At 48.8% G+C, this 23350-nt stretch overlaps 2 protein-coding genes across 2 annotated transcripts in view; both read left to right on the top strand.

Moving 5' to 3' along the window:
• LOC142557252 (uncharacterized) overlaps positions 1-13511 on the top strand; it is a 36850-nt gene extending 23339 nt beyond the window's left edge. The window contains exons 6-8 of the mRNA XM_075668959.1: positions 3214-3471; positions 11185-11501; positions 13094-13511. Coding sequence (XP_075525074.1) covers positions 3214-3471; positions 11185-11501; positions 13094-13409 — 891 coding nt within the window. The 3' untranslated portion in view covers positions 13410-13511. The remainder of the gene's footprint in view (positions 1-3213; positions 3472-11184; positions 11502-13093) is intronic.
• Positions 13512-19192: 5681 nt separating this feature from the next.
• Positions 19193-19945, top strand: LOC142558488 (putative G-protein coupled receptor Mth-like 1). Its single transcript, XM_075670619.1, has one exon. It carries the CDS (start codon positions 19193-19195, stop codon positions 19943-19945), a length of 753 nt encoding a protein of 250 aa, XP_075526734.1.
• Positions 19946-23350: the final 3405 nt, after the last annotated feature.

Genomic DNA, 23350 nt, shown 5'->3' on the forward strand with positions numbered 1-23350 from the left:
GGAAGCGAGATGAATTGGCGCTACAAGAAATGCCGCGGAGCAACACCGCCGTCGTGCAGCGACCGTGATCTAATCAAAACAAAAAACGCAGTGACTAGACAACTATGAACGGGCGTCTTCAGCCGGCGTGAACAGTACGTAACTGCGGCGGCGGAGACTACCGCCTTGCGCTAAAAGTGGCGTCAGAGTGGACTTGCTGAGCGGGTGTGCGTCCATGAGTATGCATCCGAATTCGCTTTTACGTCATGCATCTGTAACGCTGCCGTGCTCTCACTGCCCATCGACAGTGACTGCACAAATAAATTCTCGTATGAATCTGACGCCTTGTCCAGGCGCGCCCAAGTTTTTGCGGTAAGTACTGTTAAAACTCGATCTAACGAAACGCGATTTTACAAGGTTCCCGATCTGACGAAGGAATTTCCGTTCCCCAGCAGGTACCCATAGGGTTCAACTTTGTCATCAAATCGAATTAACGAATCTAACTTGGCCGAACTCGATTTAACGAAGCTTTTTCCTGAAATAGATGACCGAAAAAGAAAGGTGCTTTCTTTCTAATTTTGACGCATACGGGTTTTTCCTCGAACGTGGGCCCTAAAGCTTACGTGTTAGAACATCTAGGCGCCCTAGTCGCGGCCCTAGCTTTATTTTGACGAGACTGCACGGAACTGCGGACTCAACACCGCCTCGGTAGAGGCGGTGGTGGTTGCTTTCGTTATTTCGTGGTTTACGCCACAGATCGCCCCATCAGGGGGCAACTACGATGCCGCGGTAGCCTTTGGCATGTAGCTACGTCACAATTTTAGATTTCGAAGAGCCGAAAAATGCCTTCCTCGACTTTACAAACTTCCCAATTTAACGAAATAACTCGAGCGCGGTCATCACTTCGTTAGATCGAGTTTCAACTGTACTCCGCCGAACTATGCGATGCGAGGCGCTACCGCTTCTATGGCAAAACTGTCTGCGTGGTCACCCTGTGACGCAAGCCCGTAGCACGTAGACATCCCATAAGTAGCGACCTTATATGCGTCACTCTAATGATTGTTTCCTTTACGACGATCGGCTGTGTGTGCGATCTCCTTCGCTTTTAAGAAACTTGCTTACCTTCGTGTCGGTCGGCAACTGGAAAGAAATACCCACCATTGCCGGGAATTGAACCGCGGTCTGTGCGTGGGAAACAAACTATCCGCCGCGCAGCTAATGTAGCAGCTGGCAAACGACCCATTCAGATCAATATATAGCCAGGGGTGTGGTGTGTTGCTCGCCGCCGGGTGTCTCGGAGGCTCGTGCTGACTTGGGTGTGAGTCGAGCCGGTCTCGCTACAGCTGCACATAGGGCGTTTGGTGAGACGGCCGAGCACAAATGTATACTCTTGCAAGCGCTCTCAATCTTCGCACAGAGCTCAGAGATTAGAGGAACATTTAAGCGAAATACTAAAATCTCTTTATAAACTGATAAAGTATTGTTTCAAAACTATCTGTTAGCCAATTTCATGGTAGTAGGTTGCGTACTCGAAGCGAAAATAAATTGTCAAAGTTTTACTTTTGCTCGGTTTCCCCCCCCCCCCAGAAAAACCGGCGTCAGGTCAGTGTGACGTCAAAAATTTTGAGGTATCTTTTTTTTCGTATTTTGGCCGTTGTGGCAGAAGTTTTTCAAACTTGAAACTTGCCGATTTCAGTCACTGACCCCTTTGGATTGAAATCTAGTCATCCATAATGATGAAAGATTAGCTAGGCCCAAGCAGACGTCGACTGAATCCGTCACGTCACGGCGAGGTTGCGCGTGAAATTCAGGGCGGCGTCAGCACGAGTTCGTCATATTTGCATGTTTTATGGTTTGCGGAGCCTTTTCTCGTCAAGGTAAGAGGTATTTTTTCTCGGGACTTCTTCTCACTTTGCTGTAAGGTAATTTTCTGCTACTCGTGGAATTGTTTTCAGTTTACGCCCCTTCAACTACTCTGGAAAATAATGCAAGGCGAAGTGGAAAAAGATGTGACGGGAGGCTCTACCCGGTGTCCGAGATGTGTGCGATTTGTTAAATGTTCGCGCTGACTAGGCGGAATTTTTTTCGATTCGCTAAACAATCATTACTCGCCAGTGAACATTGTAGGAGGAAGCGGGTTAACGCTGATGGCTCCAATGCCGCACTTTTTTTTTTTTGCGTGTATGTTTCTTTTTTCTCTTTCGTTCACAGAGAAGCAGTACGTTGCTTCTGCACTTGGTTAAACAAGCAATCGCGCGGTATTGTTGACTTGTCATTTTCTTTCCTGCAGTTAACTACAGGGTTCAAACCATCTTAACACCAGATGGAATAGTGACAAACGTCCCCGCACCCATAAATTTAAGTTGCCGCAACAGTTGTTTCACCGAACCAGTTTGACTGCCAACCAGGGGCTGTATGCATCATGACGTCATGATACAGTGGCTCGCTCTGTTCCTGTACTCGCTGCAACGGGCGCGCGCGAGCACGGTCATGGAAACAAAAAAAAATCTAAATTAAAAGGAATTGAGACAACCGCGCATCACAATTATTTCAGCGCATTAGCACATTTTGCTGCGTCATGACGTCGGGATTATTTTCAAAACGCCAGGCCTGGCGCTTCGAGATCAAATTTAGTAATACTGGTCTAAAATATCTTACGTCTTAACCAAAGTTCGAACTTGCTAAGTGCCCGTCCTTTTACGTACGAGAAGAGCGTGTTAAATTTATTTTACGACTACGGCACTCGACTTCGCAAGAAGTAATGAGCGAATGAACTTCGGCGCGACAAAGCTACATTCCACAAAAAAGTTTAGGGAAGGGCTGGTTCTTACGCTGTGGCAGAATTCCGTAAATAAACTGTTCTCACGAAGCTCCTACACGAAGCAGCTATATTACCGACTTTCATTGTCATTTCCAGAAGTATGACCTGGCTGACAAAAAGCAGTATTACACTAATAACGCTCGTGTGCAACCTGACGCAGCATATTCACATTTTCACACAAATTGCAGAGCAGCTACACTGCCGACTTTCATTATCAGTTCCAAAAGTAGGAACTGGCTGAAAAGAAACAGTATTGCACTAACAGCGGTTGCATGCAATCTGACGCAGCACATCCATATTTAAACACGTTCGCAAAGCACGCGCGGCTGGGTCAATGACCCCGAAAGATAGAAACGTTAAGAAGTGAGCGGTATAGGTCGTTACGGTAAAGTCGAGCACTCCGCAATTCGCAGGCCTTCTCCAGGCACCGGAAGCACTGCATTGCACAGACTCACGCGGCCTTCCGCTCCGCCATCAACGCCGACAACTGGATGGAAGTGCCCGACGCGTCTCTACAGGACGTGATCGCAACGGCGAACGACGTCTGGCGAGGCTTCGCGGAGCTGCTGGTCGAGGAAAACAAAACGCTGCTGGGCAGCCGGAGTCCGCCGCCCAAGAATCCGTACCTGGAGGCCCTGTTTAGACACCGGAAGCTGTCCAGGCCCGACAAGGTGGGCGTTTTTTTTTTCACTGATTTATTTTAGAATGTCGTCAGTGTGAATACGCATTACCGATGGCACACAGACAAAAGAAAGCGCGAACGAAAGAGATGCAGTGAAACCTCGTTATAACGAAAAGAGATGTCACGAAATAACGAATGCAACGAAGTAACGATGATCCCCAATAGAGACTCGTAGTGCCGTACGCGCGATATCGATATCATTAACGAAGTAACGCTGGATTCCACTTCAATATTGTTATAAGGAGGTTTTATTGTATACCGTGTGGACAGCAAAACAGCTTTATTAAACAACCGTACGCAATCTGAGTATAATTTTTATGTTTTACGTGCCAAAACCACGATTTGATTATGAGGCATACCACGAGTGGTGGACAACGGATTATTCTATTTTTGACCACTTTCCGATCTTTAACGTTCTCCCAATTCGTGGAACACGGGTAGTTTTTGCACTTCGCCCCCATCGAAATGCCGCCTCCGCGGCGGGGATTCGATCCTATGGTCTTGCGCGCTTAGCAGCGCAACGCCATAGCCGCTAGTCCAACACAGTGGATAATACACAACCTCAATGCAACGTTGAAATCGTACAACACATACAAAGTCATATCTAATCAGTAGAAAAAAAAATATTTCAAAAGCGATGGCGCTAGCTAGCATTGGGAGGTGATTCAGTGATACGCATGTGTTTTTGAGGCAGAAAATTTGGCAGTCCATTACATTCTTCCGGGAACGAATGGAGCTCTCCATTAAATTTTTTTCTTACACGTGGCCTGTGATGTATAATTAAAGCGTTATTTGACAATTAGGGTAATTGATATGCTGTTTTATTCCAGATACTGACGCCGGTCGTAACTAATTTCCTTTATTCGATCCGCCTTTATCAGTCGGTTCATTACACTTCCCCCGGCGTACCGTAGCACACTGACGCAGGACAAACTCTATTTCTTCTCTTGCTAAACTCAAGTGAGTGAGTGAAGAAACTTTGTTGTGAAAGCCTGCAGAACGGTTAGCCTTCCCCTGTTAGGGAGGCGTTACCGTGACGCGGCCATGACGTCTTCGCGGCGTGTGGCGCCTCTACTTCGGCCGCGGCCGCACTACTCCCTTTGGTCGACCGCGCCTGCCCCTCTTTTGGGGTGGCAGCCTCCCTCCGGTTTCGCTCGGTCGTTGCCTTTCGAGGGCCGCCGAGATCTGCTGGACGGCCTGGGTTTGGACATCTTGGTCGTAGCACCTCGTTGCGGCCTCGAGCCGCGGCGGCATCGTTGTCATCGTTGCAGCTTCGTGCGGATTCTTAGCACAGTCCCAAAAGATGTAAGCTGCAGTGGCTCTTTCCTTTCGGCACACACAACACAGATCACTGTCATAAACACTTGGACACACGTGCCTCATCAGCACCGGGATGAATAACGACCCAGTTTGAAGTTGTCGATATAAAACCGCCTCCTTCCGGGTCAAGCCCGGATGAGGTGGCGGCATAGTCCTTCGCTCTAGTCGGTACCATTTCACAATTTCGTCGTAGGAAGCCATATTGTCCTTGGTTTCCCACCACCACGACGGGTCGGCCGTATAGTAGCAGCGGCGGGGTTGGTTAGTCCTCGCGCCGCCGCGTTCGCCGTCTCGTGGTTTGCGTTGCCGCGATCCGACACATCACTGCCCATGTGAGCCGGAAACCACTTTATCACAACACACCGACTTTCACTCGCGAGATCGACTACACGCAACACACGCGCGGCTTCACCACACACCCTTGCTCTGGCGTAATTTTTCACTGCCGTCCTAGAATCACAGAGCACACTCGTGCACTTGGGGTCGGCGATGGCCAGGGCAGTTGCCACCTCCTCGGCTTGATGCGCCCCTCGAGTCCGCACACTCGCCGCTGTTCTCGTTGCACCGGTCGATGCCCCGACGACTGCAGCGGCGAATGCCTTTCTGTCATGTGGATACTCTGCCGCGTCCACAAACACGGCACCCCTGTCTTTGGAATGGAGATCGATGAGCGCCTTGGCCCTCGCCGCCCGCCGCTCTTTGTGGAACTCAGGGTTCATGTTTCTTGGCACCGGACATACCCGTAGCCGTCTACTAATTGCGTCCGGTACAGGCACTTCTGTATTTTCGGGTCCCATTTCCTTTGGCCCCAGGCCAAGGTCACGCAGCACCTGTCTGCCCGTTCTTGTTTCCGATAGCCGCGCGAGCTGAGCGGTCCTCTGCGCCTCGGCGATTTCCTCCCAGGTGTTATGCACTCCCAGGGCGAGGAACTTGTCGGTGCTTGTGCAGTCGAGAAGTCCGAGTGCAGCTTTGTACGCTTTGCATATGCGCGCATTGATCGTATTTCGTTCGCACTGCCTCCAGTTGTGGAATGCAGCAACGTATGTAATGTGGCTTATAGCGAAGGATTCCACTAGCCGGGTGAGGCTTTCTTCCTTCATGTCTGCTGTTCTGTGCGACACCCTCTTAATGAGGCGGATGGCCGTGGTGACGTTGGCCGCCAGACGGTTGACCGTCTCGCCGTTGACTCGTTTGCGCTCAATCAGCATCCCCAGCACTCGGATCTTCTCGACAACCGGGATCATGTGACCACCGCTCGTCTTGATCTTTATTGTGTCTTGCTCTCTCGCAGGTTCGTTGCCTTTCGTCTTTCTAGCTGCCCTTTTCGGAGGTATCACCAACAGCTCAGACTTGCTTGGTGAGCAGACGAGCCCAGACCCGTCCAGCTGCTCTTCGCTAGCGTCAACCGCCTCTTGCAATGTATTCTCGATGTGTCCGTCGCTTCCTCCTGGGACCCAGAGCGTTATGTCGTCGGCATAGATGGTCTGTCGGACTCGCGCGACTCGTGAGAGGCGCTCGGCCACCCCTATCATTACAAGGTTGAAAAGTAATGGCGAGATGACTGAGCCCTGGGGGGTCGCGACACTGCCGAGCTTCTTCTTTTGGAGTCGCAGGTCACCGGCGATGATTTCGGTAGTCCGCTCCGTCAAAAAATCCTTGATGTACGCATATGTTCTCTTGCCCATGTTTAGCCGTGACACCTGGGCCAGAATCGCAGAGTGTCTCACTTCGTCAAAAGCGCTCTGCAGGTCCAAACCCAATATGGCTCGCTTGTCTTTCGTGTTGGTAGTGTCATCGAGGATTTCATTTTTCAGTTGTATCATGGCGCCCTGAGTTCCGAGCTTGTTTCGGAACCCGATGACGGTGTTTGGGTAGAGCCCCGAATCTTCCAGGTACCTCTGCCACCTGTTCATGAGTACATGCTCCAACGCTTTGCCTACACAGGATGTAAGCGAGATCGGCCGGATGTTCTCAATGTTGGGTGGCTTGCCCGGCTTGGGAATCAAGGTGGTCTTGGCTGCTTTCCACTGCCGGGGTAATGATCCGGCTCGCCAGCAAGTGTTGAAGTATGCCGTGACGTTCTCGATGGCCGCTTCGTTAAGATTTTTAGCGCTCTGTTCGTAACGCGGTCGGGACCAGCGGCGGAGTTGCTGTTGGGAAGTAAGGGCAACCCTTACTTCCCATACTTCAATGTCTCGATCTAGCCGCTCGTTTGCTTCGCCTAGGTAGGCCGGTTGCGTCTCTGTGGGAGTGGCCGGGAGGTACTTGTCGTCGAGGCGTTTCTTCACTTCGTCTTCCCCATGCTCGGTCAGCGCCCTGTGAATGATCTGGGCTAGGTTGTGGTGCTGGTGAGACTTGGTCGTGGTCGCATCCAAAAGATGCCTCAGAATACTCCACGTCTTGCCGCAGGGCATCTGGCCGTCCGCTGCGTTGCAAACCTCATTCCATTGCTGAGTGCATAGCACTCGGCTGTGGGACTCGATCTCGTGATTGAGTTCGGCGACCTTCTTGCGTAGCTTTGTTTGTCCTCTGCGTATTCCACCTTGACAGGAAGGACTGCTTGGCTGCGATGAGGTGGGCGAGGCGGCTGTCGACCCTGTGGACACGCTCGTCCGTCTCGACTTCCTTGGTGGCCTTTTCTACCTTGTTTACAATCTCGGGTGGACCACTCCTCAATGTCCGTAATTTCGGTCTGCTCCTCGGGCAACAATCCTCGAAACGCGTCCCAGTCAGTGAATCTATGTTTCCGAAAGCTTCTGCCAACTTCGTCGTTACCACCGAGTGGGATAGCGACCTCCACTATGTGAGGGTCACTTCCCAATTCGTGGCCCGTGTTTCGCCATTCAAAGTCCGCCATACCACCGCCGTTACTCCTGACGAAAGTGAGATCGCGCGTTGTGTCTCGCGTGATCGAGTTGCCGATTCTTGTAGGATATGCTGGGTCGATGATTAGATTTAGTCCCAAGTCGGTAGCATTTTGCATTAAGTCCCTGCCCTTTGCCAATGCTTTGGGGTAACCCCAGGCTTGATTCGGCGCGTTAAGTCCCCGCAGATTACCAGCAGGTTGTCGGGCCCCGCGACGTTGCACGCTTTGTGTAACAGTGCTTTGAATTTCTGCTTTCCGTGCGACGGGCTACAGTACACGTTTACCAGAAAAGTGCTTTCCTTCTGCTTTTTCCCGGTAACCACCTCTACCATAGTGAGCTCGATTGGGATTTTGCTCACTAACTCGTGCTCGACGTACGTGATGCCTTTTCTCACCAAGGTGCAAACTCCCCTGCCGTTACTGCCGGCCGTGGTCAGGAGGCTTGGTGGGCTGGCGTGGGATCGGTAACCTGAGAGCTTTACTTCCTCAATGAGGGTCTCTTGCAACATGATAATATCTGGCTTTCTTGATACTTGTTCTAAGTGTTGCTGAAGTACAACCTTTTTTCCAGCAAAACCGTTGCAATTTCAATGCCAGACCAGGAGACCTTTCACTGCTGTTGTGGTTGCGGTAGTTGATGTCCTATCTATGTTTCCTGAAAGTTAGCCATTTGCGTCGCCAAATTCTGTACTGTCGTAGTTAATTGCTGGCACGTCTGTTCAATTGCTATGAAACGGTCGGTGATTGTCTTGGTGAATGTCGTGCGAATATACTCTTCAATGTGGTTGAGCCAACTTCAAGGTTGTCTACCCTATCGCTGAGCCTCCGCTCTTTAAGATTTTCAATTGCTCTTCTCTTGGGTGCTGGGCCCACCGAGGCCGCGTTCTCTGGCCTCGGGTTCACCGTTACTTCTGTTTCATCCTCGGTCATTGCCATCTGCTGTGGTTGTGGCGATAAATGCTGTGCCTGCTGCTGCTGTAGCTGGACCGTCATCATTCTCTTGATCTCTGCCATTTCCTTACTGATCTTATTGACTGTCGCCTATAGTTCAGTGTTCTTCCGCAACGCCTCCTTTGCTTCTCTTAGCGCCTTCATTGCCTCACTTTCGTCTTTAAATTTCCCTCCATCACTTCTAAGTGGTGGTGACTGCTGCTGCTGTCGCTGCTGCTGCTGCTGCGGTTGCTGCTGCTCTTTCTTGGCTATCCCCGACTTTACTATGTCTGCCCAGGCTACCCTGTCTTTGGATTGGGATCGGCGGTGGCGGCTCAAGCTTCTGTTTCGACTTTCGCTGCTGTTCCCGCGCGAGCGTGACTCATGGCGACCAGCTGTGCCGCTCGCTCCTGCTGACGTCATCAACGGTGGAAACTCTCCGGATGCTAGTTGTTGCTGCACGCGCTGTTCCGCCATCTTGCGCTTCCACTGCCTTTTCGTTACTACGTAGGGAGTTTTGTATTTGTTCTTGCATTCTCTATCGGCCGTTGGGTGTTGTCCCCCCACATAGTTTGCATTTAGGGTTACACTCGTGGCCATCGACAGGGTTATTGGCCCCACAATCGAAGCATACTTTCATATTGGGGTTAGGACAAACGTCTCTTCTGTGGCCTATCTTGCCGCACTCAAGTACACTTTCTTTTGCTCTCCTTTTAGCATCCTTTATTGGCTATTCAAGGCGATCAGGTTGTTCTTGTGATAAACAATTCCCGCTTCTTTCGGGCTGTCGGTGTTAAGTTGGTCCGTTAATTACGTATTACATCGCTTTACTGGCACATTAAACCCGTATTTTATTATACCGCGCTTAGCAGTGAACTGCTTATGCAAGGAAGTCCACGTCTTAATAAAAAATGAATCATTGACAGCGGCATAAAGTTCGAAGGCGGGGCTCATAATATTCACGGGAGAGACCTTCCAGAGGACATTTGCGTTAGGCGATATATCGGCACTGCTCTGTCGTAGTCAACAAAAATATTGAAGATTTCTACCTTAAATGCTGGCGAGTTGTTGCTCATAGGAGTTGGCGACAATCCTCAGAAGAAAGACTCTTCTTATAGGGTGCTCGAAGAAGTGCCAAGCACCCATTACCACCCTTATGCGTGTGAAAATGTTTTGGTTGCGACGTTATGCTCTCGCCCACACCTCTATTATGAGGTGTTACGAGCTAAATGAGTACTAGCTAGGCGTAACAGAGAGTGTGGAGTAAAGCTTTAATACCCTCTTGGGTGTAATTGTAAACTCGGCGTGGAAATACGCGAACCTTATTTGCTTTCACTTGTGCATTTGCGTTATACAGGTTAGTGGCAAAGAATACGAATAGCAGAACAAGCACGAGGCGAATTGAAACGCTCAATTTGTCATTTTCTCATCGTATTTAAGCACCTTCGCCATTCTCGGAGCAACGAGCACGGACGAGAAGTACTTCAGTTTGGCCTAGTTGGTGTTTACTGCATATCATATTGATCGCAAATAAAGACGGGGACAGCGGAAGGGAACACGAAAATACGACACGGGCGGTAACTTTCAACTGGTTTATTCGCGACAACCCATGGGCATATATAGACAAATAGAACATGCGCAGAACACAGCTACCAAGAACATTCATCAGCCTAGCGGGGCAAGCAATTATCAAAAAAAATCTATCTCCGATTGAAACAACCTAATGGAAGTGTCACTAACACAGTCTCGGCCTATCTTTTTTTTTTATATGATATGCCTGCATCAGTTCGCGTGCAGTATGGTCCTGGCTCCTCCCCAGAATCTTTATTTTTCTTTATTTGCGCTCAATATGATATGCGGAGAATGCACGGGATGTGAAAGAAAGAAAAGGTAAAGCGAAGACACGACCCGTCTTTTCTCGCTCTACCGAGAGTGAGGCGGCTCCATCTCACGCAACGTTTAATGCTACCCTCTAACAGAGCCGTGCACACTTCGGGGCGTATTACGCCCCCCCCCCCCTCAATACTCACCGCCTGTCTTGCGTGCCTTTACACAGTTTGACGCTGCGCGCGCAGCATACTGCCGTGCTGATAAACGGCATTTGTGTTATCAACACGACACGGCGTTTTGGACAGGAACGTATAGCGAACGCAGAATTTTCCTGAAAGAAAGCGCAAACCAGGCACATTGCGATAACTATATGGGGACAAGATACACCCTAAAAGGTGACGATTTCCTTTTCTACGCTCTTAAAAAGATTACTCCCTTTGGCGCTTATCTTGTGCCACAGGAATAATCGTGATCTGCCTTGCCCGCACTTCCTTTCTTTAACGCTGCGAACTCGGTACTTCCAAGCCACGAAAGGCATGCGCATTTTCAGCGTGACATATAGGATTCCCGAAAGAAAAGTAGCGAGCGCAGCGTTTTCAAAAACAAAAGCGCCAGCAATTGAGGCAGGCGACGATTGTTGTTGTAGGACAAATACGCACCTCAAGAGGTGCAACTGTTTCAAGAGTGCAGAGTGCGTTCCCTGTAGCCAACTAGCGTCTCTGCGCGCCCTCATCGCTTCCACGTTCTCGGCGGTAGGTCAACGCCTTCTACGCCTCCGTGCCCGCCATGAAAATGAAGCCGCTCCACAACTACGTGGCCGTCAAAGACGCCATGTATGGCCACACGCGGGACCCGGAGTTCCTGGACATGAACCTGGCGTGGAAGATCGAGGACTCCAGCAGCCTGCGGGCGTACAGCCTGGTGCCGGCCGAGCTCGAGTTCCCGTGGCTGGGACCGGGAAGGCCTTACGCCCTCGCCCTGGCAGGACTGGGCGTCCGAATGGCGGCCACGCTCTACTTCCAATCGGTGGCGAGGCTGGCCAACGCCTCAGAGACCACCGCCGCCAATTTCAGGCAAGGACAAAAATGATGGAAATCATTTCGGTGTCCATTTATGCGGTCCAACGGTGGCCCGTCGTACAGCTAGGAGTCGAGTAGCACGTCTGTGGCTGAAGCCAACCGATAAGGAAGCTACGGAAAAGCGCAGAAGAAAGGAACTATTCGGCATTTGAAGCATTCCAATAACAAAGGACAAATCGGAGATGATTATTTTTAAGTACGTGACAAGAAAAATGAGAGGGCAAAAGCAAAGGCAACTTTCCGGTATAGATGAGCACGGTCCACGACACCTGCTTCCTACGTGTGGCGCTGTCGTCGCATGTGATGTAGCTAAGATAGAGCTACCAGGTGGCGCCATCAGGTAACCCTATAGGATCAATGCTTCGTGGTTTGTATGTGCTCTGAAATTGTTAGACACGCTTAGTGTGAAGAATGTTTATTTTAAACTTGAAAATGTACGCGGCTATGCACGATCAGGTATTGCTTCATGCCAGACATTGGGAGTGCCGCCGAGAGATCTGACGATATTGTGTTGTTCGGAATTATAGGCTTGGATATGTAGGATGGTGTCTATCTTATTTATTTGTGTTTTTAGTCTGTCAAACGTTCGACTAATACTGGAGTCTGGTGTAGCATGCTCGTGTACATTCGCGAGCTCAATAATGTGGCGATGTTGTAAAATGTACATCGAAAGGCAATGACACTTGCATTAAAAACATGATCATTGCACTTCTCGGTCTGAACTGCAGAAGGGGGATAAATTACCCACCATTAGCAATTGCTGTGTGCGAAGTTATTACGCCTTAAGTTTTTCTGCCAGCACACAAATGATCAATTTAAAACTGATCCTGACGCCCACACTTTTTAGAGTAACGAGAGATGAGCGCATTGAACACTTATTCAAGCAGATTTCTAAGCTAAGACAAATTTTTCTGATAGAAAGTCAGAAAACGCAATATGTTTCCACGTGAGCTTGTGAACTGTAGGTCTAATAACGTCTTGTCAAAAACGAAACGAAACGAGAGTTTATCTCAGAATGTTGACCAAGTAGAATAGAACTGAAGGCAGCAATGGTTCCTTTTGTTAGCGCTATTAATTTTACCGCACGGACGTTTATTGTATCTCTTCTACTGCGTATCTATATGCGCTTCTTACTTTTTCAAATTTTGATGGCTGATGGCGTTGCTCCTCACCCATTTCGTGCCGCTCTGTAATTCCCAATTCTGGCCGAAAATGGCCCAATTACGTCGAAAGACCAGAGTTGTCAACACATTTTACTTCCTCCGTCAGAATAAGCTCGCTCCCGCTTGCGCTGCCCCGAGGGATTATCTGCGGCGCTATCGACCAGAAGCTCGACAAAACATTGCAAAGGAATGCTACAAAAATGAAACAGTACCACTGACAAGCTCAGCTCGTCCGTCCATGGAACGAAAGGCGCTAGTATTCACTATGGTACGAAACCATCTTCTCTATCTTGCAAAAGCCTCCGACTGAGGCTACAGCAGCAGCTGTAGAAATAAGCAAATGATATATTAGGGGGTGGGGGGGGGGCAATGCTGAAGAGAGAACTCGCAAACAAAAGAAATATTCCGCAAATTCGGCCGCAGATGTCTGGCGCCCTCAGCCAAAGACGAACACGGTGCCGGGTCGGACATTCCGGCCGCAGCCGCTGCTCTGCGCGTGGTCTGGAGAACCTGGGAGGCGGCGAGAAGGGCGAACGCGACCGCGGCGATCAACCTCGGACCCGTGCCCAGCGACGCCGCCGTGTTCGCCTTCCACTGCTGGTTCTCGTGCGGACTGCGACCCTACAACGAAATGCTTTGCAACTTGCCCCTGATGCACTCTAGCGACTTCGCGCGCGTCTATCGTTGCAAGGAGGGTTCGAGGATGAACCCGAAAACTAAGTGCGCGATCAGGGTTTAGCGCTTCGCGCGCGTAAACCTCTTTCTTCTATAGGGTTTCCGCGCAGAAGCTGCATCCCAGCACACTGTAATAAATGCGTGCTTTATCGCGGATTTCGCTTTTTTTTTCTGCGTCTGTCAGTCATCTCTCCGTCAGTCATCTCTCCGTCAGTCAGGTCGGACCAGGTCAGGTCCGGTCAAGCCAAGCCAAGTCCTGTCTGTCGGTATTGTTATCATAAGTTCACGCATCAGGCTGCTGAGCAAAAGAGGTCTTGGGTTCAAACTCCGGCCACAGGGACCGCATTCTGGTGGGGGTGCAGAATGCAAAATGCTTGAGGCCCGTGGCTTGGGTACAGTGTACTCGATTGTAGCAAGATATTCTGGTTGTAGCTGCAGACGTTCAAATGCGAACAGCTCACAAGGAACGCGAACTTGTACGACCAACTGCAATATGTCACAAGCAACGTTCATAACACATGAGAGCGCGTCTTAGGTCTTCGCAATTTTTTTATTTATTTGTAGTGTTGCACAAGAACCCCGACTCCTGCCGCAATCCGCTGGTCGTATTTGAACAACTGCAGGTAGTTCGCTATCCCCGGGCGTTATGTTACGTAATCCCACGTGGTGCTATGTAATTACAAAGCCACCACTTGACGTTTGACACCTGGAAGCTCATAAGTTTTACTTTCTATAAACGTTCAAACGTTGCGTGGTAGTTCAGATAAGGAATGCTGTTTCGCGTTTCAAATAAGCTAAGTGATAATCGCATACAACTGTTTAGGTACCCTTTGTCTATTTTACCACTGACATCCCTAAATACTTCGACAGATCTTTTATTATCCGGAAGGAAGGAACGCAGCCGCGTGGCGAGACCTATTTTCGCGACAGCGTATATACAGCACCCAAGGGCAGTTGACAAGGAGGATCGCATGAGTCCCGGTATACATGTCACATTAAAAAGAAGGCCGTATGTCATGTTCAGGTTCACGAGTTAAGTGTTGGCTTACTCGTGTCCTGTGTGGACACATTGCCCTCTCTCTCTCTCTCTCTCCTCTCTCTACACCTTTCTCTTTTTTTTCCTCGAAAGTTTACTTTCTTCGACCTGAGTTACGGCACTTATCTGCTTGTTTACAAGCTTTGCTCCAAGTTCCAGTGGGAGCGTATAGAGTGCTGACAAATGGACTTTCTGCGTCGAAGGTCGCGAACGAAAGAACGAAAGAACGCATGAGATGGAGAGCTTCGGCACTCTGTTTATGTATATATATATATATATATATATATATATATATATATATATATATATATATATATATATATTGTGTGTGTGTGGTACGTCGGTTTGGCATCACATGCCGTCACACGAGGCACCGTTCGCTTTAAATGTCGAGCCCCTTTGAGTCGTTCAGCCGGTCACCACGGCAACGTGCCTGGGTCAGAAGTCAAGCCCTTGAGGAGACCTCGGCGAAGCCGCTTTTTCTGGCGTTTTCGTGTTTCTCATATTCGCGACTGCCTTGTGCATACTCACCTCGGCGGGACGGTATTTGTGGATGCCTGAGGTGTCGGTTCCTGTTCAGCGTAGCCGGCGTAGAGCTCGCACCATCATCAACTGAACAAGCACGTATTCGTAATGCATTGCTAGCAAACGTCGGCAGCATTCGCCAGCCGGAATCCACGTGCTACTCGGACTACGGCTCTTCGTGACAAGGCATTCTGCAGTAGTATCATTCATGCAGTTGATTTGCCAGTGACCACGTATTAATGAGAGCAAAAGACAAAAACGCTGGTGTAGTTGGACACAGTTTGAGGGTTGACGCGCCCAGGCGGCCAAATTTGAATCCTGAATCATGGCGCCTCGTAGTCGCACTCTTGTTTTTTGAGGTGCTGAAATCCACCAATTATATCATTCATTAATTTTCTCGGTGCTTCATTAAAACCGACCGCTTGTGTTAAGTTTTGTGGATAGCTCTCGGTTGTGCGATTGCTACATATTAAAATAATAGCAAAGTTGATAGTTATGCTAAGCTTTTAAGAGCTCATTTGTATACCTCCATTCTAGTTGGCCGAATTCTCATGGAATACTTGTTTTTGTCACAGTTCCAATCATGCGCCTCATTAATTACGTCCTTGCAAATAGTGCAGTCTTAACATACAGGTCTTCTTGCAGGATGAACCGGAGGACCTGCCACAGACACACACACACACGCACATACAGTATATATATATATATATATACTGTGTGTGTGTGTGTGTGTGTGTGTGTGCAGCAACAGAACTTTGCTGTTATCTTTGGTTTACTAACCCAAGAGTTCCAGTCGGTGGACCGACCTTCTTCAAGTCTTTGAAAAAGGTCGGTCGACCGGAACGGTGGCGCACACAAATCGAAGATAACGGCGAAGCGCAGCTTCGCAGTTATCGCACGCACACACAATGAGGAAAAAGAGTGCGACGTGCGTTGGGGATTTGCACAGTATATTTCACTGACGTTTCGGCTGGTGAACCAGGCTTTGTCAAAGTTATCACAGGGTTCACCAGCCTTTGTCACTTCGACAAAGGCTTGTCCACCAGCCGAAATGCCAGTGAAATATACTGTGCAAATCCAACGTATGTCGTACGCTCTTTTGCCTCATTTCACTACCGGGGCCTGCGTGAGTTCCTCAGCCTGAACTATATATATATAGAGAGAATAAAAACAGGTGAACCAACAAGCCCCATTAAACACACTGCTATATATATATATATATATATATATATATATATATATATATATATATATATATATATACACATACTTACAGCGTCCTTATTGCTGTATTACGGATAACAAACATGCGCTCACTCTCACTCTACATTTTGTTTCTAAGCCCTCTTTCAACAAGCACCCCTCACACAACACGTGGGGCCTCACGTCTACAGCCTATCCGGCCAAAAGGCTCTGCCCTTGCTCAGCCTAGTGTAGAACGAAACACACAGGGTTGAATGCGCGTTACAGAATATGCCATTATTTTCGGTCGTGCGTCTGCAACAATCGTTTCCGTCAGCTAGGAAAAAATATAGCGCTGCATGAAGGCTGCACGGTGACAACAAAGTAAAACAGTGCGTGACGATGACGGTGGGAACACAGCGGCACGGCCACGGTATGACGATGATGTCGTCCCAGCGGCTGCAGTGCATCGGTGCTCCCTACTTCACTTGTTTTTTTAAGGCGAAGCTTTCGTGGCCTCTTCCTTCGACTTTCCCACTGCTGCTGCTGTGGGCTGCTGCTGTGGCTGTTGCTGTCACGCACACCGCCTCGGGGGGGGGGGGGGTGGTTCAGAGCGTGTATATATAGTCAAGCGCGATTAAGAGAGGAAAGGCGACGGGAGAAACTCGTTTTCACCTCACCGCTTCGAATGTGCACAATTCCCTATGGAGCTCCCTGGCCGTCACCGCCTTAGCCTCTTGACAGCTGTGATTATCCGTGACTCCACTGAGAAGCATTGCAGAAACTGCAGCGCTTCCCTTTCTACTAACCTGGCGAGGCCAGAGGGGGCGCAGATAGAACTGTAGAGAGGAGAAGAGGAGAAGGAGAGGGAGGAGCAGAGGCCGTTCCCATATAAGAGAGGGGGGAGGTGACGTGAGGAGGCAAGGAAACCCCACTACCATACGACAGTCGTTATGGGGACACAGGAGAAGCTTAAGTTCAAGGTGCGGTACAGTACTTCGCAGCTATTTCTGGAAAATAAGCGACATGCAAATATGTCAAGCGAACAAATTACGCAGGGCGTGCAGAAGCTGAGCCGCATTAATTAATGCGCACCGCAGGGTCCAGGGGACACTACGGAAGCGGTCGACCGTCAAATCAACACTTCTGTGCCCGCCTTGCAAATGGCACAGGTGAGGAACTTGCAAAGAACTTGTAAAAGGCACAAGTGAAGCTGCTCAGGGAGTATCCGGGATGACCACCCCCACCCGCTTTCCATTACATCTTATCTTTTGCGATGCGTCACCGAATCGAACGCGTTGGGCGCTGCGCAGTAATATAGAAAGAGTGAATTCGGCAGCAAGTCTTACACCGGCACCAAAGCGAGTATTATGGCTGGAACAGGCGAAGATTGCGACTTGTGCCAACCGATGTTTCTCCCGGTGAACGTAACTTTGCCTTCGCTAACCTCTGCATACTTCGCGCGCTGCTCATCATGAAGGTGCGTTCTGTTTTCTTTAGAGTGTTCTGCGAAATATTTCAGAAAAGCTCTGCAACGGCGACCGTTCATCTACCAATATAGTAATGGGTATTGATTTGTAAATGGACTGTCTGCTTGCGGTTACCCAGCAATCACTTAATTTTTTTTTTTCAATATGCACGCACGCGACGAATTCCTGTTTGTGAATGACAGCACAGCTACTTGTTCAATATCCCAAATTTCGATACGTACGAAGACGTTCGAAGCAAGAAAATCGAAGTTTAGGCGAAGCCGTGTAATACGCCATTGTTCCCGTGTTGGCTGAAACTTCATGCTTGTAGCTCCCGTATACACTATCGTCGGTGACGACCTCAAAGTAAGAACAAGCTCCCCCCACAAAAACCCAGAGCACCTGCTCTACACCTCTGGAAGAAAGGCGAGCCAGCAGGAGACCTTTTACAGCTTAATGATTCGGCTCTGCTAACATAAACCCCAAGGTAAATGGAGAATAAAATCTCGCTGCTACAAGCTAAAATATTACCTTTGGCTCAGCACTGATATCCATTTTGGCGACAGAACTAGCTGCCAGGGCGTTCAGGTTTCATTCTGAGACCAGGGACATAGCGACAGCTCTGTACGGGGACAAAAGCCGGGAATCATCGGACCTAACTGGCTGGCGCACGTACAAATTGGGTAAGAGCATCACATTCTCACAATTCATTGGCTATTTAAATTAAACATGGCAATTGTGGTCTACAACAACATGCACTAAAACGTTCCCTCTATATATTTAAACAGAGAACAACTTGTTCATCTCGGCACAACTCGATATGCATCACCTTATAACTTCTCATTGCCTCAAATTAACTGTAGTTATTAAAAATTCATGTTTTTTTCACGGCGGTGTGCTTCTGAAACTCTGTTCTAACATAAATGTGTCCTAGAGGATAGGCAGTTTCAAAAGGGAATTATTTACATTTTTCGTCTACTTTTGATTATATTACGTTACTTTTTGGAGATACGCCTGGGATCCAAATGAGAATGAAAGTTTGATTGCGCCTCCCGAATTCACGCGTCGCCGGCCAGCGCAGTATCTGAGGCCTTGCGTCGACGAGGTTCTAACGGACACGTGCTCGCAAGAGGTGCCAGAGACGGTAACCCAAAAGTGCAAGACACACTACGCGCCCGTCACGAACCACTACCCGGACGGCACGACTTTCAAGAACGTCTACTGCGCCATGTGCAACGGGGTCGACCTGTCAAACTTGTCGTGCAGCCCAACGCGGCATTTCGTTCCCAGCCGTTCGGGAGTATTTGCCCAGAAGTATCGAAATCTCGCAGCCTTGTTCAAGCCTGTTGTCAGAACGCCATCGTGCTACGCCGAGCACGACGGCCGGTGCTACATACAGCGTTCAAGCGAGCCCCGAAGAAGGGACCAGGAATGGGACGGCAACCAGAACGAGACATTCACGGAGCTACCGTCAGAGGAAGCGCCCCGCGACGGCGGCATACGTCAGTATGTCACGCTAGTCAGCGTGTCACTCTCAATGTGCTGCCTCGCGCTCAAGCTCGTCGTCTTTAGCGCCTACCGGGAGTTTCGCGAAGCTTCGCGTCCAAGTGCACGCTGTGCCTCTCCGTCGCGCTCATGCTCACCCAGATCTTGTACCTAATCACGAGCTGCCTAGACGTTCCCACCGTGGCGTGCGTGTCAGGCGCGGCGCTGGTTCACTACGGCTTCCTGTCAACCTTCTGTTGGACGTGGACGTTGTCCTTCGACATCTGCAGAAGCCTGACGGCCCGGAAACTCTCCTCGTCACGCGAGAACGTCCCACTCATCTACGGCACTTTCTCCTGCGGCTTGCCTCTCCTCGTCGTCGCCTTAGCGTTGGCAGTAGATCTGGCAGTACCCGGAACTGTTCTGTCCCCCGGCTACGGCCGCCTGGTCTGCTGGATAGGCACGTTCTGGGGTCTGGTCGTGTACTTTCTGGTACCCGTGGCGACGCTGCTGCTGTGCTGCCTCGTGTTTTACCTCGTGTTCTACGTTAGCCAGACGTCCCTGGTACAGAATGCGGTCAGCGGCGTCAGAAATCGGCAACGCGCCCACGCCGTTCTCTTCGTGCGGTTGGCGCTGGTGATGGGCTCTCCCTGGGCCATCGCATTCGCGGGGACCTTCGTGGAATCTGTCGTTTTGGACTGTGTTGTGAATGTTCTGGTTGGCCTTCAGGGTGTCTGCCTATTCTTGGCCTTCAAGGACTACCGCTACTTTTGGTCATCGATACGCAAACGCGCCAGACTTGCGCACCCGAGCAATGCCTCTAGCCCGTTCCCTACTGATAATTCCCTACTGATAATTCCTGAAAGATTCATGAGCGCCCACTACACAGAGCGATACCTGTAGGATTCTAAGTCAAAGTCGCCCAATTAAAGCAATACTGACGCAACCTGTTTGCCGCTCCGCGCCACGCTTTCCATAGGTGGTCCCACGGGGCCCACGTGGTTTCACGCGCCACAGCCACACTTGCACTTGTGTGGCAACCTGTCTTTTTTTTGACACCCAGGAACACTGGTAGGCATTCTACGGAAACAGCATAGGTGGCCGTCCGTTTTCAAGACCCCTTCACGCCAAAGTTTGCCGAAGGGCATGACCTGAGTGGGTCAGTCCAGCTCTGCAGCAGAGAAAACTGAAACGTTTATGCTAGGAGGGATGGTAGACAGAATAACGTTAATGTCCTACTTCTTGAGAACTGCGAGTGTCGCTCTCTCGATCGCGTCATCTGGTGGACTTCACTGGTGGCGCCGCGCGCGTGTGCACCACTTGAAAGGGGCTTGACACGGTCGTTCGACATACCGTGCTCAAGTTTGTTAAGCACGTTCACGTGCAAATTTTTTTAGCACAGCCGTACGGATTATTCTACAACAATATTACCCACGAAATTGAGCAGAGCTGCATCGTTGTACGCTTACAGTATGGATGGGCCCAGGAGTTGCCTGCTGACGTCAGTGTGTCATGTGCGTGTACAGTGTGCGTATCTTCGGAAGACTGTTTGCTGGCTGCGGCGCACTCGTGATAGCTTGCCAACAATCTTTGTGGTTGTCTAACTGCTACACTGGGCCTTCAGATTCCAAGTCTCCACTGTAATTCAGTGTTTATCGTTGCGTAACTGTGCCCTTCGTGGTCGGGCATTGGCACCGCTGACCGCAGACATCTATATTTCGTTCCAGCCTTGTGCATATCACGAAATACATTTTGTGCTGTTATCAAGCATTGAACACGTTGATGTGGCGCGTTAATGCAGGCAGTGCTTCGTTGCAGCAAAATGATTAGGTAAGTAAGTCACGTTTCAGCGCTGGCATATGGTCTGGCATAAGAGGGAAACGAAACGTGCTTGAAGAAAGTGGGAAAAGAGAAATGTTATTGTTGATTGGCTAGGTTTGCCTGATATTTCGGGTTTCATTTAAGTAGTAATGTTTGATCAGAGTGCATTATTAAGTCACCACAATTTGAGGGATTTGGTTACGGAACATTGACCAAACAGACGCCTAATCTCCGCCGCTTACTTTTTCTTTTTTTACGCATGGCCAGCCGCCCATCCGCATGGTTTGGTTGTGACCATATTTCTCAAATCTCTCTCGAAGGGTCGGACAAAATTACGGGGCAAAACAGAGAACGTTACATAATTATTCGGGAGCATTTCGCAAGAATGTGCAACTGTATTGCTTCAGGCTAGCATTCTCAGCGCAAACGGGACTCTTACGCAAAGTTTCTTTCTTGCTCCTGCTAACCAGCAGAGATTCATCCACAGATAAAAAAAAATATTCTATCACGTAACAAAAACAGACGACCAATTGGGCCAAACGCTTCGTGCACTTTATTCGATATATTTTGCTTCGTAAGCGCTCCACGCGCAATTTGAAACACGGCCAATCAAATTGATTGGTTTCCGTTTGGTGTTACGTTTCGTAATAAATAGCTGGATAGCTAAAATTTCAAGGATAAAGAAGTGCACGCCCGTAAGTGCAACAAACTGTCCTGCGCACAATGGCAGCTTGAAGTGGAAGCTTTAGCTCATTGCCGACTTGGATTTCCCTATTCAAACACATGTAAAACGCCCGAATGCCTTGAGACAACAACTTGACCGATTTGAATGAAATGCGTTACATTTGGTAGAAAAAGCTCAATTCTAGTGACGCTGTCAAGCAAAAGTAGGATTTAGGGACTAAGCTTTTTATAAAATTTTCCCAAAACAGCTAAGTTAAGAAAAATGAAGCACCAAGTCTATAAATAGATTCCTATGCTCTAAAAGGAGATATAGCAGTTCTGTACGCCGTATCTAAAGCATCCAATTTCGACAAATTTAAGATCTGAATATGCAGCTTACGAGAATTCATTACACCGTTTTCGAGGGTCTCGCAGGAACCCTACTTGCAAATTAGTTGTAAATTTCAGAGCGATATCTAGGACATTGATTCGGTCCTAATTGCTGTTTCCAGAATTGAGATAACGTTTTTATTCACCACTTAAAGAGCCGCAAAATTTGTATTCAAGTTATTTTCAATTTAGCAATATTATAAGTTGTAAACAAATAGATGGCTTAAATAAATAGTCCCCTTCCTATGTTAACTATACTTTAATTTTCTTTAAAGGCAATTTTTGAACGTATCCGAATTCGGCGCTTTAGTTGCAAGAAAGAACGATCACTTGTTCGTTCAACTGGGAAACTGGTATCTAAAGCTTCCTCTTAAAAGATAGTTTTCCTATGTGTTCCTTTTTTTAGGTGGGTAATATAAACTTATCTGCTCTGAAACTGACGTAAGCCAAGTTTTGCTGGCGGTTTAATTTATTCGTACCGTGCACTGAGCACGAATAGCCTAATCCTGCTAGCCTAAATTAGCATAAACTCTTTGCATTGAAAAGCGATAATGAGACTAACTTTCGAAAACATAGTGCAAGGAATGCCAGACGATTGCGAGGCATGATAAGGCGTTGTGCAACTAACGTGTTAGAGCAACTTCTTGCCCATAAAAGTGTATGAATTTTTTTTTTTGACAGCTAGGTCGAGTTATGTGACGCCACATCAAGAAACTAATTAGTGAAATGCATTGATTGCGTTCGACTACAGGTGGTTCTGTGAACGCGGAAATTTATCATTCCAGCCACAAGATCCCGGTCTGCGCCCAAAGCTGCGTAGGCTGCCCAAAGCTGCCCCAAAGCTGCCCCAAGGCTGCCCCAAAACTGCCCCAAAGCTGCGCCCAAAGCTGCCCTATCCCCGCGGCTTGATGTTTTCCGTCATCCACGAGACCGCGTCTGTGACCGTGACGATTCTGGTTGTGCGCGAGGTGCATTACGAATATAACTTTTGCGGGCATCGCAGTGTCGTATCTCAATTACATTAAGTCATTTACAATAGCAACTGTAACAACAGCAACAACCTCTCAATGCTGACGTTTATAAAAAAAAAATTCACAGTCGAAGTATATATAGGTGGCAATTGGAAAGCACCTTGGTACACTTGCATGCATTGATACGAACAAAAATTGAGTAATTGACGACCTGCCCAACTTGACTTCGTCGTCTTACTCGCAGCTAATCTTTTAGGTGCGACCCTCGCCCTTTTTAATCCACAAAGTTATCTTCCTGTTTCTCAAGTTACGCCTATCGTTTTTATTATTTTTCTTTCAATCCTTCCTTTTGCGTTCTTCGAGTACTGCACATTCTTTTTTATTTCGTTTTGTTTAGAGCTTCGGTTCCATAGTCATGTGTTAGTAAGATGCACTGATGTCGCAAGAATATCGGCAAGCTGCC

This window comes from Dermacentor variabilis, chromosome 9 (genome assembly GCF_050947875.1).
Source record: "Dermacentor variabilis isolate Ectoservices chromosome 9, ASM5094787v1, whole genome shotgun sequence".
Classification (NCBI taxonomy): domain Eukaryota; kingdom Metazoa; phylum Arthropoda; class Arachnida; order Ixodida; family Ixodidae; genus Dermacentor; species Dermacentor variabilis.

What these genes read in the sequence shown, in the direction of transcription:
- LOC142558488 (XM_075670619.1), top strand. Translation starts at nt 19,193, where the DNA reads ATGCTCACCCAGATCTTGTACCTAATCACGAGCTGCCTAGACGTTCCC.